The sequence below is a fragment of the Lynx canadensis genome, chromosome D3, assembly GCF_007474595.2.
Source record: "Lynx canadensis isolate LIC74 chromosome D3, mLynCan4.pri.v2, whole genome shotgun sequence".
In the NCBI taxonomy this organism is placed as follows: Eukaryota; Metazoa; Chordata; class Mammalia; order Carnivora; family Felidae; genus Lynx; species Lynx canadensis.
Genome location: NC_044314.2, coordinates 59,800,324 through 59,819,903, shown reverse-complemented (window position 1 = coordinate 59,819,903; position 19,580 = coordinate 59,800,324). Strand labels below are relative to the sequence as shown.

At 41.8% G+C, this 19,580-nt stretch overlaps 1 protein-coding gene across 1 annotated transcript in view; it reads right to left on the bottom strand.

The window, feature by feature from the left end:
• RAB31 (RAB31, member RAS oncogene family) overlaps positions 1–19,580 on the bottom strand; it is a 131,921-nt gene that overhangs the window by 52,420 nt on the left and 59,921 nt on the right. Inside the window, 1 exon segment of the mRNA XM_032595386.1 lies at positions 12,351–12,429. Within this exon segment, the coding sequence (XP_032451277.1) occupies positions 12,351–12,429 (79 nt within the window).

Sequence of the window (19,580 nt, the reverse complement as noted above, 5' to 3'; positions counted from 1 at the left end):
TTGAAGATGGAGGGAGGGGCCACAAACCAAGGAATGTGGGCAGCCTCTGAAAAAGGCCAGGAACGGATTCTTCCCCAAAGCCTCCAGAAAGGAACACGGCCCTGCCTATGCCTTGGTTATGAGCCCAGTGACACTCTTCTCAGACTTGTGACTTTCTGAACTGTGAGCAAGTAAACTTGTGCTGTTTCGAGCTACCAAATGCGTGGTAATCTGTTACAGCAGCCATAGAAAACAAACAGAGAAGGGGAAGGACAGGGTGGAGTCAGGCCCGCCTTCAAAGGGGCTGCTCTGGATTTCAATGTCTCCAAACAGGGAGCTCTGTGTTCTAAGCACACTCCAGCTATTCCTGCTTAGACACGTCCTTCTGGCCTTCAGGAGCACCCTCTTTTGTTATTAAATGAAGTCCATGTGCCTCATTTCCTTGTCAAGAATGGCATTCGCTGGCTTCATACACCCTTTGGTTTGTATCTTGACCAGACTTGGGAAATTAGGTGCACAAAGAAGTGAATGGGGACGGGGAGGGGCGGGAAGGCGAGGGTGAGGAGGGAATGGGGGAGTGGGGGGGGGGGGGAGGAAAGAGGAGAAAAACACAACCAGATACAGTGCTTCTTAGATTCTTAATAAGCGCAACCCCAGCCCCGGGACGCCTGTCTCCGGCGCGCTGTCTGCAGTCCTGGCCCTCTGAGCGTCGGAGAACGGAAACTGGCCTCAACCCAGGAGGCAGAGACAATGCTTCATAATTAGAAGCTACTTTGGGCGTCCCAGACTAAAACACACTCCAGTAAAATGTCGTTGCCCGATTTGTGAAGCATCTTCATTTAGCGGCGTCACGGTCCCTCCCAGACCCTGTCCCCACGGAGGGGGCAGGGCAGGCGGCCCTGGACGCCCAGAGAGGAGGGGAAGACACCCACCGCGGAACAAAGAACAACAGTGGGGTCTCTTGTGACAGAGAAGGTGTAGAAGGGGCAAGGGGCAGGGGCTACTTGCAGGCAGGGGCGGCCCAGCCTTGCTTTTTAGGATCAACGTAGGCTTGAGCCTCTACTCTCCACGCTTCCTGTCTGTTCACTTCCCGCTTCCGGTCCCTCACTTCCGGCTTTCCCAGCGCACTGGCTGAGGGCAGAAGTGCTTGGAGAGTTTCCCTCAGGGCTTACTACATTTATTTTAATATATGGACATGTCCTTCCTCTTTCCCTCCTGCCAGTGGCACTCTGCACCGAAACTCCTAATTTCCTAAATGACACCAACACCCCCAAATGGGAACCAGATATGCCGTTAAAGGCGGCTCTCTGGGTGCCCACACCTCTGCCGTCCGATGCCCCTCTTTGAATGCCACAGTCACACTTCCTTGGGCAGTTTCTGTCACCAACTTTTATTTATTTTCTAAAGTTTATTTATTTTGAGAAAGACCAAGAGAGCAAGTGGGGGAGGGGCAGAGAGAAGGAGAGAGAGAATCCCAAGCAGGATCCACACTGACAGTGAAGAGCCCCCGCCCCGTGGGGCTTGAACCCACAAACCGTGAGATCATGACCTGAGCAGAAACCAAGAGAGGGATGCTCAACTGACTGGGCCACCCAGGCGCCCCTCTGTCACCAATTTTTAAATACCGCTGGACCTCTTCAGCCGTACCACTTTTAAATACGGTGATTCCTGAGGCTTCTTCTCAAAGCAGATGTGGTGGCACCGCCCTATCAGGAGCTGTTGACTTCATTTTTAACAGCATATGCCAGATTTGCAAGCTTCTGATGTTTCTCCTTGCCGCATAATCTTCATCTGGTTTTCCCTTCCGGGGAGTGTTACGGGAGCAAAGGGTGGAGAGAAGGAATATTTCCCTTCTCAGGATCTCAATTTGCACTAATTAAAACACTGTTCTCTTGTGATGGGGAGAGGAAAGCAAAACCGGGTACTGACCCTCTTCCACTGCAGGTGAATTCCTACAAAAATCGTTCTCTAGTGAGTGGGTGCAGGAAAAGGTGCAAGAGAGTGAAGCAGTTTCCCTCCGGCAGTGGGTGAGGAGCAGATTCTGTGTGTTGTCGAATCAGATTCTGTGTTCTGTCGGCTCCTAGCCGGCGCCACTTGGAGCTGGGCCTGTATTTCCAGTGGCTTCAGGGCAAGCAGAGGAGAAACAAAGAGCAGCACATTCTGAGCTTCTGAGAGGCCCCATTCTTCAAGGACTTCCAAAGGTCAAAATTTCCTCTGACTTTAGCTACAGTCTGTGAAAAGTGAACCATTTCCTTAACCACAGAGTCCGGGACCAAGGAAAGAATGAAAGATGGCAAAAAGCGTCTTTGGGTGTTTGTCAAGGCTGAACCCGACCTCCTCTATCTGCCGCCTTCATTCTCTTTTTCTGTCTCAGGGACCCACTGAGACCCAGCATTTCGGCCACGGCCCTGCCTGGCTGTGTCTCAGCTGTCTCTGCTCACGTCGTCCAATCACCTAACCTTTCCAATTTGGTAGGTGCCGCAAAGGTCAAGCCAAAGGAGGTGAATAAGCATAATGTCTCAACAGAGCAGCTAAACCGTCAGCTCCTAGAGGGCATCAGCGTCACTTTGCCTTCTTCAGGTACCCAAGCTTCCGGGAAAACTTCGGACAGAAGGAACAAGGGAAGATTAAACAAATCGGGGTGGTGTAAATACATTTATTATTATTATTTCCCGGAGTGCTTGAACTATCTCAAAATTGGAGGGAAAAAAATGTTTGTACACTCACTAGGAGAGTCGCTGTAAGCCTTTGAATCAATGGGTGTCAGCATATCACTTTATCTTGAGTCAGTATGTATTAAGTAATAATGGCTGGTCCTGGGTTAGCTGATAAAAGCTAAACCAGCTGCAAATGATAATATTTTGAAGACAGATTCCTTCTTTTAAAAAAATAATTTAGTCAAGTAAAATACATTTCGAATATAATGATAAGTTTGGTAAGTTGCAAGTGATAACTTCACAAATATAACCTTATGTACAGTTTTATGTGAACTTGTTATGCATTTTAACATTTCAAAGATTTAATATTTTATTCAGAATTTTTTCTTTAGGTACCATTCAGAGGTCAAGGCTGCCTTTCCAGTCCACAATTAGAAATGAACAATAGCTTGTAACTTGCTTATCGCTTAGGACTTAAAGGTTTAAGGAGTAGGTAACCCTCAAATTCATCTACAGATTCAACACGATCCCTATCAAAATACAGCTGGGGTTTCTGCAAAAATGTACAAGCCAGTCCTAAAATTCCTATGGAAATGCAAGGGATGTGGAATAGACAAAATAATCTTGAAAAAGAAGGACTAAGTTGAAGGACTCATACTTCCTAATTTCAAAACTTGCCAAAAAGCTACAGCAATCAGGGAAATGTGGTACTGGCAGAAGGGTAAAAATTAGATCAAAGAAATAGAATTGCATCTGGAATTAAACCCTCACATTTGTGGTCAACTGATTATCAACAAAGGTGCTGGGAAAACCAACTGGGCCAAGAATGGTCTTTTCAACAAATCGTGTTGGGACAGCTGATTTTGTATGATATCAACGTACAGAGTGAGGTGGAAAACCCTTCCTTATAAGATACGCAAAAAGTAACAACAGATGGATCATAGAGCTAAAGGTAAGAGCTAAAACTATAGAACTCTTAGAAGAACATACGGGAGTAAATCCTTGTAGCCTTGAGTTCGGCAAAGACAAGTGGTGGGAATGTGGAGAAACTAGAACCTCATACATTGCTGGTAGGAATAGAAAATGGTGCAGCCACTTTGGAGAATAGTTTGGTAGACCCTCAAAATGCTAAATATAGGGTTACCACATGACCCATCAATTTCACTCCTAGATATGTTCCTAAGAGATTTTGTTTCGATTCCTAAACACAACTATCTACACAAAAACTTATTTACTCATGAATGCTTGTAGCAGGCTTATTCATAATAGCCAAAAAGTGAAAATAACCTAAATGTCCATCACTTGATGGAGGGATATACAAAATGTAGTGCATCCATACAATGGAGTATTAATCAGCCATGAAAAAGAAAGAAGCACTGATTCAAGTTACAATGTCGATGGATATCGATAACATTGTCCTAAGTGAAAGAAGCCAGTCACGAACAAAACAAAACAAAACAAAACAAAACAAAACAGGCTGTATGATTCCATTTATATGAAATGTCCAGAGTAGGCAAATCTACAGGCAGAAAGCAGCCAAGGGCTGGGGGACTCAGGAAGAAGTGGGAAATGACTGTTAATAGGTTCGGGGTTTCTTTTGCGGATGATGAAAATGTTGTAAAATTAATTGCGGCAACGCTTGCACAGTCAACATACTAGAGCCCACTGAACTGTACATTTTAAATGGGTGTATTTATGGTCTGTGGATTACATCTCAATAAAACTGTATTTAAAAAAGAGAGGTAAGGGGCAACCTGGGTGGTTCAGTCGGTTAAGTGTCCAACTCTTGATTTCGGCTCAGGTCCTGATCTCACACGGGATCTAGCGTCTCGTCAGGCTCTGCACTAACAGCACAGAGCCTGCTTGAGATTCTTTCTCTCCCTCTCTCTCTCTGCCCCTCCCCCACTCACACTCTTGCTCTCTCAAAATCAACAAAATAAACTAAAATTTTTTTCTCAAAAAAAAAAAAACACTAGAGGTAGTACTCTACATGCTGATAATCCACACAGAAACAAATATAGACAAAAGCGTTTATCAGCCAATTTTATTTCTAACCACTAGAACTCTTGGATGGATTATCCAAAAAAAGATGAAAGCATGGCTCAACGGCTTCCGAGGTGAACTGGGCAATGAAAACAAGAAGCTTATGAGACTGAAGCACTGAGCGAGTCTAGAAAAGGTGAGGGAGTGAACAACAAAAGAGTTCCAGAGGAACAGGTAAACAGAGAATTTCACACCACAGCTATCTTCATTGGGCTGTTTTCAGAAACACAGAGAGGGACCACCTCAGGCACCAGGAAGTAATGAATATACAGCTCACCCCTGAACAACACGGGTCTGAACTACACAAGTCCGCTTAAATGCAGATGTTTTTGCAGTACAGAACTATGCACGCATTTTCTCCTACGATTTTCTTTTTTTTAATTTTTTTAATGTTTTTATTTATTTTTGAGACAGAGAGAGACAGCATGAGCAGGGGAGGGGCAGAGAGAGAGGGAGACACAGAATCCGAAGCAGGCTCCAGGCTCTGAGCTATCAGCACAGAGCCGGACGCGGGGCTCGAACTCACGGAGTGTGAGATCATGATCTGAGCTAAAGTCAGATGCTTAACAGACTGGGCCACCCAGGCGCCCCTTCTCCTATGATTTTCTAATACATTTTCTTTTTTTTTTTTTTTTTAATTTTTTTCAAAGTTTATTTATTTTTGGGACAGAGAGAGACAGAGCATGAACGGGGGAGGGGCAGAGAGAGAGGGAGACACAGAATCCGAAGCAGGCTCCAGGCTCTGAGCTATCAGCACAGAGCCGGACGCGGGGCTCGAACTCACGGAGTGTGAGATCATGATCTGAGCTAAAGTCAGATGCTTAACAGACTGGGCCACCCAGGCGCCCCTTCTCCTATGATTTTCTAATACATTTTCTTTTCTCTAGCTTACTTTATTGTAAGAATACAGTATATTACATGTAACATACAAAATACGTGTTCATTGACTGTTTATGTTATCAGTAAGGCTTCCAGTCAACAGTAGGCTATTAGTAGTTAAGTTTTAGGGGACTCCAAAGCTATACATAGATTTTCAACGGCGAGGGGTCAACGCCCCTAACCCCCACATTGTTCAAGGATCAACTGTATTTTAAAAGCCACAGGGGGGCAAACGTTATTTCTATAATTTCAGATTTCTTAACAGGAAATTCATTTGGGGTAAAATACCATAGAGTGTGTAAAAGTAAAGTTCAGTGGGAAAAGATGGAGGTAGATGTCTGAAAAGAAGTTCCAGGCTGGGAGAAGTTGAGCCTCCAAGGTACACAGAGCAAGAGAACCAGATGCCTACGGAAGACAAAATTACGACCACCAGTTCTTCACTTCTCCATGAATTCATGCCCTGTTTATGCCAATGTAGTATTTGCACTTCCTCTAAAGGCCATGTTTCTATCTTTTGACTTTGGGCTCTGCCATGTGACTTGCCTTGGTCAATGGGATGTAGGCCATGTGACATGTGCCCATTCTAACCCTAGCATGAAGAGGCCTCACGTCTGCCCTTTGTCCCTCATGCTTCTGTATTGCCTGAGAAGAGCTTCCTCGGGGAGCTGTTGTCTCTCTAACCCCAGAATGAACAAGCAAGCGAAGTCCCCCCTGGCAGCACACAGACCCACACCTTGAAACAGAGCCACCTCAGCAAGAGAGCTCTTGTAATATTTTTGTAACTTTTCTGCAAGTACAAGAATATTTTCAAATACGGAGATAAAAAAGAATTCACACACAACAAACGTGTCATTTTCAGTTAATAATGGTATTCTAAAGTCTACATAAAGTTGTGTTTATTTAAGATCATATTTAGAATTCTACAATAGCTCAATCTTTTATTAGATGATATTCTCTTACTCAGTCCCGTATAGTGTTCAATTTGTTCTTACTTGGCATTTCTTTCATTTCCAATGTTTTGTCAATTTTCTTAAATACCCAAAAAAGGGGCACCTGGGTGGCTCCATCAGCTGAGTGTCCGACTGTTGATTTTGACTCAGGTCATGATACCAGGGATTGTGGGATTGAGCCCCTCATCAGGCTCTATGCTGATTGTGCAGCCTGCTGGAGGTTTCTCTCTCTCTCTCTCTCTCTCTCTCTCCTGCTCTCACTCTGCCCCTCTCCCCTGTTCGCTGTCTCCCTAAAATAAATAAATAACCCAAAAAAGACAGTAGTAATAAATTATATAATTTCCTACACAAATCTTTGCATCATGTCATTTTTACTGTTAAGTTCAAAGCTCCATAATTCCTGGTAAATATGGGGGGGGGGCTATTTTTTAGTCTGTATGTGTGTTCTCCAATTTCATCTTAAAAAATATATAATAATGAGCTTGATTTCAGAAGTCAATCTCTTTAAGATGTGTTAAGTAGAGTAAGGGGAGAGTTTTCATTCTCACAAAAGAACTACCAATTCACCTTTGTGGAATTTGACCGTGGTGCATTTGAAACCCAAATTTTATAAATGCAATCATTACGACTGAGGCACTAGGGTGGACAGACAGCCAACCCAAGTGAAACAAGAGAATAAGATGATGTTAATATCTGTTCATGTTAGGTTCTTAGAGTAATATTGCTCTGATGGATCAGATCAAGAAAATGAAGCCTGAAATTATTCCAAGACACCAACATTTTAAGGGAGTTATCTTACGGATTGTGATAGTGTTTTAAAGCAAAAACAGAATGACTTGGAAGCAGACAACTAGAACATGAAGGTTGCATTTCCTACTGATGAGGCATTTTTAATAACAATGAGGATATTCTAGTTTATGTGGAAAAACAAAGAAGGGAGTCAAAAGGAAACCCAACGGGAAAGATGGATGTGCTGCCACATTGGGACAGAATCCCAAACCCAGACTAGTGGAAGATAGGAGGATGAAGCTGGGCAGATAAATTCCTTTCTCCCCCCTGGGACCACTTCCGCTCCTGTGTACATCCTTCCAGAGGCATCTGCTAACCTACTGTTGAGTCCTTGTCACAGCTTGGCACAAAGCAGAAGCCAGAACCACTCATTCCAGGAAGAAAGGATGAAAACCCCCAAAAGCCCGCACTGATACTACAACACGGGCACGGCAGTGGCACTCTCGCCCCCTGGACACCCCTCTTGGTTGCAACAAACTGGAAGCACAAATCTTCCAAATGTTACGTTTCTAACAAATTGGACTCAGCAATCATCTGGTTAATTGAAAATGATTAAATTTTCAAACACTTTCTTACAGAGGCAGTCTATGGATTAGCATTTGCCATTGAAAGAATCCTAAGATGGCCATCATATATGGTTGAATGAAAAGCATTATCAGGAATGAACACTCCCTTCTACGAAGAGAGGGAGGAGGAGAGTGATCCTTTTACATTTCCAGTGCTCTGACGGAAAAGTAATTTTTCAACAGTATGAATTTGTGCCAAAATATAGTCCAGAGTTAATATTGTGTATGCGAGGCAGAACTTGGTTGAATCGTCCCACAAGTAAACAAATACTGATGCAAAGCACTGCCCTGAGCATTATCCCCCTTTGAGGACACAGAAGTCTATGTCTTTATATTATGAAACCATAAATCCAAAGAGATTTTGTTTGTTTAAAATTACACAGACTTAGTAGAACAGCAGCAGATTTCTACACAGATAAGGAGGGATAATAAAGTGCACTGGACTCCAACAATTAATGAAACAGAACAAATAGCATGAGGCACAAGCAGCAGCAGGAAATGTATTTTTAGCTCCAACATTAGGTAACGTCATTACAAGCACGATTAAATCCAGCAACAAGCTGCCAAAATGATTGAAAAATTGCCATCACTGGAGAGATGCGAGACTGCACGGAGGGACACCAGACAAGGACAGTCTGAGGATAACTAAATCAGGCCTTTGAGGGTTAGAGGGATCGATGACCACAAAGGCTGAACAGACATTTTTCACCCGTGCTCCACAAATCTAGATTCTAAAAAGCATCCACCTGAAGTTATCATCCAAAACTCAGTCCCTCTTCCCTGAAGCACTACTATGGAATCAAACCTTGCACCTATAATACTAACCGTTATAATAATAGATAATACTCCGAATACATATAGCACTAACACAATAATACTACATATAATATGTAACATGTATAATATAATAATCTATACAATACTATGCTTTTAAAATTACAGACGTAGCAACATAGTCACAGATGCCTATAACCTCTAACAGTCAAATTTTAGGAAAAGCAATTAGAATAATTAGAAATATGGTCATACGAAAAATTTTCTATTGCTATTTTGCTTTGAGATGGTCAGTGAGTCAAGCTACAACTACAGTCGTCACTTTAGAGTACCAGATTTCATCAAAGCAGTCAAACACCTTGAATATTATATTAGAATAGGTAAGGAGGGGCGCCTGGGTGGCTCAGTCAGTTAAGCATCTGACTTTGGTTCAGGTCATGATCTCACAGCTTGTGGGTTCGAGCCCCACGTCAGGCTCTGTGCTGACAGCTCAGAGCCTGGAGCCTGCTTCGGATTCTGTGTCTCCTCTCTCTCTCTGCTCCTCCCCCGCTCACACTCTGTGTGTGTGTCTCTCTCTCTCAAAAAATATATAACATTAAAAAATTAAAAAAAAAAGAATAGGTAGGAAATGTCAAATACTCTGTTTAGATCATACAGAAATCTCTCTTCAGGAATACCGTTATTATCAAGTGAAAACAGCAGGTTATAAAGAAACCATGACCCCTTTAATATGAAGTTATCACACATATAGTGAGACATCTGAAGAATGATCATTTAATGTCAATAGTGGAAATTGGACTTCTTGTAGGGATCATTTCATAATGTATACAAATATCAAATCGCTACGATGTACACCTGAAATGAACAGAATATTGTACATCAAGTATACCTCAACTAAAAAAATAAATTAAAAAAACGGTGCAAATATCTGGGTGGTGGGATTCTGGCCAACTTCACTTTCAGCCGCATGGCTTTTGGGTGATTTTTCTGGCGGAACAGAACTACAAAGCTCAAGACCCAGACTGCCGGATTCCTATTTCGGCTTTACGCCTAATTGGCTGTGTGATCTTGAATGAGTTACTTAACTTCTCCGCCCCTCAGTGACTTCACCTATAAATAGGGATGAAAGTAGTCCCCACGTCAGAGTGCCGTGAGAGGGCTAAGTGCGTTATTAGTACACGGAAAACATTCGGAACAGGGCATGAAACATAGCAAGCCCTTAGGAATGACCCACCAATTGTAGAAACAGTAATACTTCTAATACGAAGCCAGCTATTTGTAAAAGTGAGTTATTATGCACATTAAAAGCAACTATTTCATGGCCAAAAGTACAAATGGGAGCAAGAAAGCCTCTGATTCAGTTTAAATAACAACCAAAAAACCAAACCCCTCCCCCCCCAACCAAAAACCTAGCAGATCTACGTACTACAAGTATGCATACACAGTATGTAAAGAGGAAGATACGTAAAGAAGAGATCCCTGAGCAGACATTTCTTCCTCGGATTCGTCACCTCATTTCGGGAGTCAGCATGCACAGCTGACCCACAGAGTTAAAGAGGTGCTCGTGGCAGCAGCTTCGTGTGTGCAAGTTGGTGCTCTCAATTTAGCAGCAAAATAGAAGATGTTCTAATGAGGTTAGCATTTGTAGGCCACAAGATTCGTCCTAATTAAGAAGAAAGAAATCTTGAACACCGGAGTAGCCTTAATCGACAAATGCTGGACGGGGATTTTATAGGAAGTGAAAATTATAGAAACGCACACTTGATTTGTTAGGAGCAGATAATGAAAATGCTGCATTATCCCGAACCCCGGATTCTCTTCCTTTGAGAGAGAGACAATCAACAGAATCAGTAAGTGAATTAAATAGCATATTAGCAGGTGGTAAGGGCTGCGGAGAAAAATGGAGTGGAGCAGGGAGGGAAAAGGGGGAAGTGATATTATTTAAACAGGGTAGGTAGAGAAGGTGACACGTGAGCTTGGACCATTTTACTATTTTACTCTGTGATCATTAGCTCCGATGAAAGTTTTGAGCAGCCTGAAAGCTCCCAGTGAAGGCAGGCTATTGGTAATCCCTGTGTGTCACTTACCCTGACCACCCTTTTCGACTTTGATAATATACACCCTAGTTATTATATGAATATCCTATTATAGACAGTCTGTGCTGGTATTACCTCACTTTTTAAAATCTAAAAACACAAGGGGCACCTAGGTGGCTCAGCAGGTTAAGTGTCCGACTTGGGCTCAGGTCTTGATCTCGAGGTTCATGAGCCCAAATCGGGCTCTGTGTGAACAGCTCAGAGCCTGGAGCCTGCTTCAGATTCTGTGTGTGTGTGTGTCTCTCTCTGCCCCCCCAACCCTACTCATTCTCATTCTCTCTCTCTCTCTCAAAAATAAACATTAAAATCTAAAAACATAAGCTTTTTAAACAATCTTCCCCATAAATATGTTCAGCACATAAAGGAATTAAGAATAAGAGAGCAATAGCACTGCTAGGAAATTTACCCAAGGACATACAGGAGTGCTGATGCATAGGGGCACTTGTACCCCAATGTTTACAGCAGCAACTCTCAACAATCGCCAAATTATGGAAAGAGCCTAATGTCCATCAACTGACAAATTGGATAAAGAAACTGTGCTTATATATACAATGGAATACTACTTGGCACATGAGAAAGAAAGAACTTCTGCCATTTGCAGCAACGTGGATGGAACTGGAGAGGGTTATGCTAAGTGAAATAAGTCATACAGAGAAAGACAGCTACCATATGTTTTCACTCTTATGTGGATCCTGAGAAACTTAACAGAAGACCATGGGGGAGGGGAAGGGGGGAAAAAAGTTACAGAGAGGGAAGGAGGCAAACCATAAGAGACTCCTAAAAACTGAGAATAAACTGAGGGTTGATGGGGGTAGGGGAAGGGAAAAGGGGGTGATGGGCATTGAGGAGGGCACCTGTTGGGATGAGCACTGGGTGTTGTATGGAAACCAATTTGACAATAAATTTCATATTAAAAAAAAAGAATAAGAAACAAGTCATTGGCTGTTTCTAGTAAACCGATGTCCATTGGCCCGTTGTGCAGTAAAGGAACCCAGATTTTCCTTGGGTAACTAAGCCTACTAGACTTCCAACCAGTGTGGCTCAGGTGGGGCTGATGGCAGTCCCTACCTCTAAGGGTAAGTGTATTACCTGGCTCTACAAATAGGAGGCGCCAAATATCCTTTAAATGCTGCTACACAGCGTCAAGTTCAAGAGTGGAACACGTGACCCCAAACCCGGCCCATGAGAACCCACAGGGCACTGAAACATGGGGTGCAACTCGCGGGAAAAGAGGTGCTGTCCTTTGTGGGACTGCTCAGGTGGTAGAATATAGGCGTGGAGTCACCGACGGAGCCATCCTGGCCACCCTTGGGGAAGGGAAGGAGGTGAGTCTGCCTCAAAATGAAGCCAGTCTAGAGGTAAGCAAGCAAAGAAATATGAATGGAGTTGGGTGCCTCCGACAATACATTTGGAGGACTTGAACTCAGCCCTACCTCAAGAGAGCCACCCCCATACATCTTTTTCACAGTGGAAAAGCACATTTCCTTTTTTGATTAAATCACAGGAAGCTGGGTTCCTGGTCGCTTGCAACCAAGAATCTTGCCAATACAATAAACCTTCAGGAACCAGGCTCAGTATTTTCCCTAGAAAGCACAAACAACCACGTACACTTACCCGTTTCCTGCCCAGCAGTGTCCCAGATGAGGAACTTATGAAGCTCATTTCCACAAGGCACAGTTTTGGTCATAAAGATGCCCTGAAAAAAGAGAATCAACATCTCCACGTTACCAGGTGCTCTTACAATCTGCACAAAGGCTCCTGGTTCAGACAAGTTAATCTTGCCTCAGCAAGACCTCATAAGCTCCCTCCTGGGTCCACCAAGAGGAAAGAAGGGCTGTTAGAGTCTTATCACCCACCCCGGCCCCAAATTCTACATTTTTCTGTTAGTCCAGCTGAAGGTTTAGGTTAGGGAAGGAAAACTTCTTAAAAAAGCAAAGAATATATTCAAATCACTGTGTTCCCAAAACACTGTCCTAAGATAGTATGTCCAATTGTTCTGAGATAATATGCCCCAAATCTCAGGAAAAAAAATAAACCTCAGATTTTAAAACTTATTATCACAACAATGAAGAGTGACAAGGGCATCTAATATTTGGGCAAGTCACACTTTGGGCCTTGCAATGGTGCAAACAGAAAATCACCTTATATAGTCACCTATGCTATGCATCCAACACTAGTTACAACTAATAAAATACGATATCTCATTCCCACCCTGCTTCTATACATGCAGGGATAAAGGCTGGTGGCTTACCAAATATATATGTTTTCTCCATTAAAAGAAAGAAAAGGATAGGATTTGAAACTCTCAGTAAGATAATGAAACACTTGATACTTTCTTTTGTGTACTTCTTGTTAATAAACTTTTCCTTCATGTTCATGAAGATGTAAAGATACAATACGTGGAAAGTTTACGCCCTTGACTTTTTTTCTGTGAGATAAAGTTCCCCCTTCATCAAAAACTAACGAGTATCCCCAACAGTGGGGCAAACCAGACGTGATAACCTCCTGACGTGATGAACACATCACCTGTGCAGCATTCCGGCCCAAAACCATTTAACCCGAATTTAATCAGGAAGAAACAATCAGGCAAATCCAGAATGTGGAGCACTGTACAAGAATTCTACAAGCATTCTACAACCGGCCTGAATGCTTCAAAAAGTCATGAAAAAGCAAACAGAACAAAAGGCAGGGAGATTGTTCTACCATCTAGCTTCAGAGAACACAAAGAGATAAAGCAACCAAATGCCTCTTGGCTGGATCTGGAATTAGGAGGGAAATAGCTTTGAAAGACATTTTTCAGGACAATTGGAAACATTTATATTTAGACTATCTGTCATATGTTATCATTAAATCAAAATTAATTGATTTATCACACCAGGTGTGATACCGGTGTCTCATTATGTGTCTTATTCCCAGGAGAGGCACAGTAGAGTTTTTAGGGTTAAGGTGTTAGGCTGTCTTCTCTTGCGTCCCATGGCCCCAGCCGACCACCGTACTCCAGTATGCAGTTCAGCCCTGCACCACTCAGCCCCCCCTGCCAGTCAGGTTTCCTCAACTTCTCCGACTTTTCCCCAGGACCACGAGGCAAACTACACGTGGTCCCAGGCAGAAAAGCAATATGTCCCTGCAATTCCCACACGACCCTCACAATACACACACACACACACACACACACACCACACACACACAAACACACACACACGCCAGAAGTTAACAGTTCTATTTATCAACCTACGATCTCACTAAATGGAATTCTAAGTATTTTTCTAAGTGATGTGACCCAATCTTACCAAAACCACCACGTCCCATGAGGCCTTCTCTTATAAAGTGCTTAAAATATGCAAGGACTACTGATAGGAGTAAACATATTTAAAAATGGAAATACCTTTGTACTTTTCCCATTATAAAAGCAGTATATGTACATCACAAAAAGAAACTCAAAAAATGAAGCAAAGGAGGGGAAACAGAAATCAACTGCCATGTCAGCACCTAGCCACAATCAGCTAGTATGTTGGTACACATCCAAATATTTTTATACATGTTTACTCCATAATTGATCATACTCTGTATACATTGTATTTCCCCTCCACTCTATGTATCATGGACCCCTTTCCCATTTTCTGTGAATATGGATCAACATCATTATCTAAAATGACAAAATATTCTTTTTTTTTTAAATATTTATTTTTGAGACAGCGAACAGGAGAGGTGCAGAGAGGGAGGGGACCGAGATCCAAAGCAGGCTCTGAGATGACACCGGAGAGCCCGGTTGTGGGGCTCAACCTCACCACTGTGAGATCATGACCTGAGTTCAAGTCGAAGGCTCAACCAAATTGAGCCACCCAGGCACCCCTAAATTGACTATTTTACACCGTGTTAGGCTTTATCCACTACCCCACTGAAGATAATTTTTGTCACCTATTTCCACGATATGACAATGATTAAATAAATACCTTTACTTACATCTTTGTGTCTTATACAACTCTTTCCTAGATTTAATCTCAGAAACAGACATGACACCCTGTGGGTGAGACGAGCCTACACACCATGACCACGTAGAAGATGACCTTCTCCCCAGCCAATCCTCATCTTTCAAGTCTTTCCCAGCATGATTGGAGAAAAGATTACATCATTCCCATTTTTTATTATGCTTATTATAAGTTGAATGTCATTTTAGTGTTATTGTTCATTTGTATTTTCTTTTGTAAATATTTAGTTCGTGACCTTTCCCACTTCTCAGTTGGGATGTTCACCCTTTTCTTATTCACTTTTTGAGTACTTTATGCTTACCTCTTATAATAGTATATTTTAAATAATATTTTTTTCTGGCTTAACCTTCACCCTTTAACTTTGTTTAGAAATTCTTTCCATAAACACCCTTGGTTTTGTTTTAGCTCTGATGTAAGCCAGATTTTCATTCATTCCTCAATATATTTTAGGCACTAGGATAAATAATACATCAACCCTGCCCTTAAAAAGTTTTCAGGCTTAGAAAACTAAGTTCATGCCTTTAAAATCTTAGAAACAGGGGCACCTGGGTGGCTCAGTCGGTTAAGCGTCTGACTTGGGCTCAGGTCATGATCTCACCATTTGTGGGTTCAAGCCCCGTGTCGGGCTCTGTGCTGACAGCTCAGAGCCTGGAGCCTGGATTCTGTCTCCCTTTCTCTCTGCCCCTTCCCCGCTCACACTCTGTCTCTCTCAAAAATAAATATTAAAAAAAAATTTTTAATAAATAAAATAAAATAAAATCTTAGAAACAGAGGAGCACCAGGGGGCTCAGTCTGTTGAGTGTCCAACTTCGGCTCAGGTCACAATCTTGCACTTGTGGGGTTTGGGCCCTGTGTTGGGCTCTGTGCTGATAGCTCAGAGCCTGGAAGCCTGCTTGGATTCTGTGTCTCCCTTTCTCTCTGCCTTCCTCATGTTCAAGCTCTCTGTAAAATGGATAAATGTTATTAAAAAAATTTTTTTTAATAAATCTTAGAATCAGAGACTTTTAGAAATGGAAAAAAAACACGAAATATCCAGGCTGACCCTTTCATTCTACAGATGGGGGGGGGTGGAATCTGAGCCCCAAAAGACTGCCTTGTCCATGGTCAGAGTCTATCAGCACAGTCAGGAACAGAATGCAGAGGGACTGTCCTCACTGCCAGCGAGGTGGAATGAGCACTTAGAAACCCCTCAGTTTCCTCATCCGAGAAACAGAACCAATATCTACTTTGCATGATCTAGAAGGCTGTTGTAGGATCAAATGTGGGAATGACATCTGTGAAATTCCCCCTTGATGTTCAGTAAGTCTGTGCAGAACAGCTTTAGTAGAGTCGTAATGCCTACCACATACATATGTACATTAACACACACACATACACACAAATGCACAGGTATACACCCCTCTCTGTTCCTCATTTCCTGCCATGAGAACAGTCTTCCAATATTTGAAATTACAGCTCACAATCCTTGCTCCTTGGGTTATTCAGGGTTGTTCTTAACAGCTTCTTTGCTAGCATTTAATCTTACGAACCCCAAGCATCTTTTCGTCTCTATAGATTATCTTTCAGAGTGGTCGAGTGGGGAGCGTTGGCAATGCTGAACTGACTTCGTTGTCTGTGGGAACCAAAATCTGGCAGAGAATTCACACAATTACCTTGTAAAAGTCGAAACAGAAAGGGAGATACACACACACACACACACACACACACACACATATATGTTCAAGATGTCAACACAATCTGCTTGAATAGCAAAGCCAAGATTTTTCATTGTGAGTCACAAGAGACCATAAGAATGAGTGCTTTCCATTGCTGACACAATGGCATTTTGTAGCCTTTCCCCAGTGGTAGTTTGACCATAGCGGGAAGAACAAGGGTGGACTTTGAAAGTGGACTCACTGGGTCTGAGTCCTATGTCCACTATTCGCTGGCTGTATGTGCCCAAACAAGTCACTGCGTTGCTCTGATTCTTAGGGCCAGCGACATTACTGTGAAAAATCAGGCCCTGGGCCTGGCATGAACTCAAGCGTCTACGGGACCAGGGAGCAACCATATAAATGAGCCACGCGGGCTAGGTGTAAACGTAATACTGATAAAAATAATAGTGACAATAAACAGCGGCAGCGACACGGAAAGGAGAGAGCCCGCCCACTCACACGGAGCGCCTGCGGCTCGGGTCCAGCTGGCTCCTGCCACGTGAGCATGTCTACGCCAAGTCTACAGATTTTTTTAAGAGAAGCCAGAAATGCAAGTTTATTATGTAAAAATCTCCCAATTCTTCACTATTGGCTTAAAAATTTTAAAGCACTGTGCAGCTAAACAAAACGCATCTAAAAGCCAGGTTCGCAGCACACCAAACCCACCAGCTGCAGGCTAAGCACCGCGGCCTACATAGAACATCTTCCAAGAAATGTGTATGTTCTTTGCTAACTTTATTTGTCTGAAGCTGGAGTTTGGGAACATTTTCTCAAAATCCCAGAGGAGAGGATACATTTTGAGTGGGTTTTTAAACTGGGGAATTGAACGGCATCAGGTAAGGACAACAGATTAATACTGGAAGAGCCCATCTCAATCTTGACTCCAGAGGAAAAGTGAAGGATGAAGTAGAAAGAAAGCAGATCAGCACATAATTGAATGCTACAAGCACTTACCACTACATTTATGGAGAAATTTTAAGGTATGAGAAAATGCGTAAGCTTTAAGTTTAGAGGCAAATAATGGAATTCAAGATATCATCCTGAATTCCATTATTTTCCTCTAAACTTAAAGCTTACGCATTTTCTCATACCTTAAAATTTCTCCATAAATGTAGTGGTAAGTGCTTGTAGATTTATATAGATAGATAGAGATATCTATATGTAGATATCTCTAGAGATAGAGATAGAGATAGATATCTTTTAAGTAAGACCTAAAGCTGGTAAGTATACAGAAAAATAAGGACAACCTTTCTGAAAAACAATTTGGCAATATCCATCAGGAGCCTTCAATGTGTTCTTATTCTTTGACTAAATTATTCCACTGCTATGAATGTAACCTAATGAAATAATCAGAGGTGCATGCAAGTATTTATGCCCCAGGACGTACATCATACATTATCTAAAAGGTAAAACAAAATTATAAATAACCTAAATGGCTTTCATGGAAAATACAGCCATTATAAATCCTTGCTTTGTTACACAATGATGTATGTCAATTCTATATTCCTAACACCGAGGCGGGGGAAATCCTTGTTTTTAAAGACCATTTAATAACATGGAATTCACAATATAATGTTGAATTAAAAAAAAGATTTTATATACACATAGCAAAAAGACTGGAAGAAAATATACCAGCTGATTATGGGTGGTTTTTAAATTTTTTTAATGTTTATTTATTTTTGAGAGAGACAGAGAGAGACAGAGTGCGAGCAGAGAGAGAGGGAGACACAGAATCCGAAACAGGCTCCAGGCTCTGTGCTGACAGAGGGGCTTGAACCCACGAACCGTGAGATCATGATCTGGGCCGAAGTTGGACACTTAATCGACTGAGCCACCCAGGTGCCCCTCTGGGTGGTTTTTATATTTTCTTCACAGTTTTCTTCATTTTCTGTTTTTTAGGACGAGTATATGATACTTTTATAATCAGAGAAAATAGTATTTACATCATATTTCTGAAGATTATTTGGTATTATAAGAAAATGTTCAAAATATATTAAGTAGAAAACTGGATTAAAACCATATGTATACTATGATTCCAATTTTTATAAATTCTGGGGGTTTTCTTAGAATGAACATAAACTTTTATAAATTGAAAAATTAGGCTTTAATCTTGACTTTGTCAAGGAAATGCACAGACAGTATGCAAAGTGTTCCATTTATGGTCTTTCAAGAAATCTGTGTTCATGAAAGGAAAATAAGGCAGACTTAGAGGATAAAAAATGTATGCTGTGGTGTGTCAGGTAGAATGCGTTGGCATTTTTGGTTTTAGAAATTATGTATTTGTATGCCTGCATATACACAGAAAATACAGGAAGTATGTTTAACATGCACTTTGGACTCTAATGATAATGTTAATGAAGAAAATGGGGTCAGAGAGCTAGTAAAATCCTCTAGTGTCACTTTCTGTTTTCCATATTTATGGATGGTCTGAATTTTTCATAATGAGCATTATAATTTGAGGAATGAAGGCATGATTTTTTAGTTAATGGACTATTTGTTTTAGAGAAGTATTAGGTTTACAGAAAAAAAATGACCATTAAGTACAGAATTTCCACACAATACATACTTTTTTAAAAACCCCAAACCACCACAATATATTTATTAGACAAAGCAGAGTTAACAGGGTTTGACTGGTTATCTCCACAACGGCTACCAATGATCCATACCGCTCTCTCTCTGAATGCCGCCCCTCCCACCAGGCGGTGGAATTTATTTCCTGTTCCTTGAATCTGGGCTGGCGTTATGACTTGCTTTGACCAAGATGCTATGACCAAAATGATATGCCTACTAGAGGCACAAGGATGCTTACACCTATGTGTAAAAGTCATGCTGAACACTTATGTATTTACCATAATTTATGGTAAGAACATGCATTACCTTTTTATTTAGAAAAATCATTACAAAAGGAATACAGATTGGTTATTAAAAATGACTTTTTTTAAGTTTAAAAAGTAAAAGGTGAGAGTCTCCTCCATCTTCCAAAACCACACTCAGAGTCAATCACTCTCAGGGGTTTGGCTTTTATTAAACACACAAAAGTGGAAAATTAAGAAGAATAAAAGTACACCACAGGGCACCTGGGTGGCTCAGTCGGTTAACTGTCTGACTTCAGCTCAGGTCATGATCTTGTGGTTTGTGAGTTCGGAGCCCCACGTCAGGTTCTA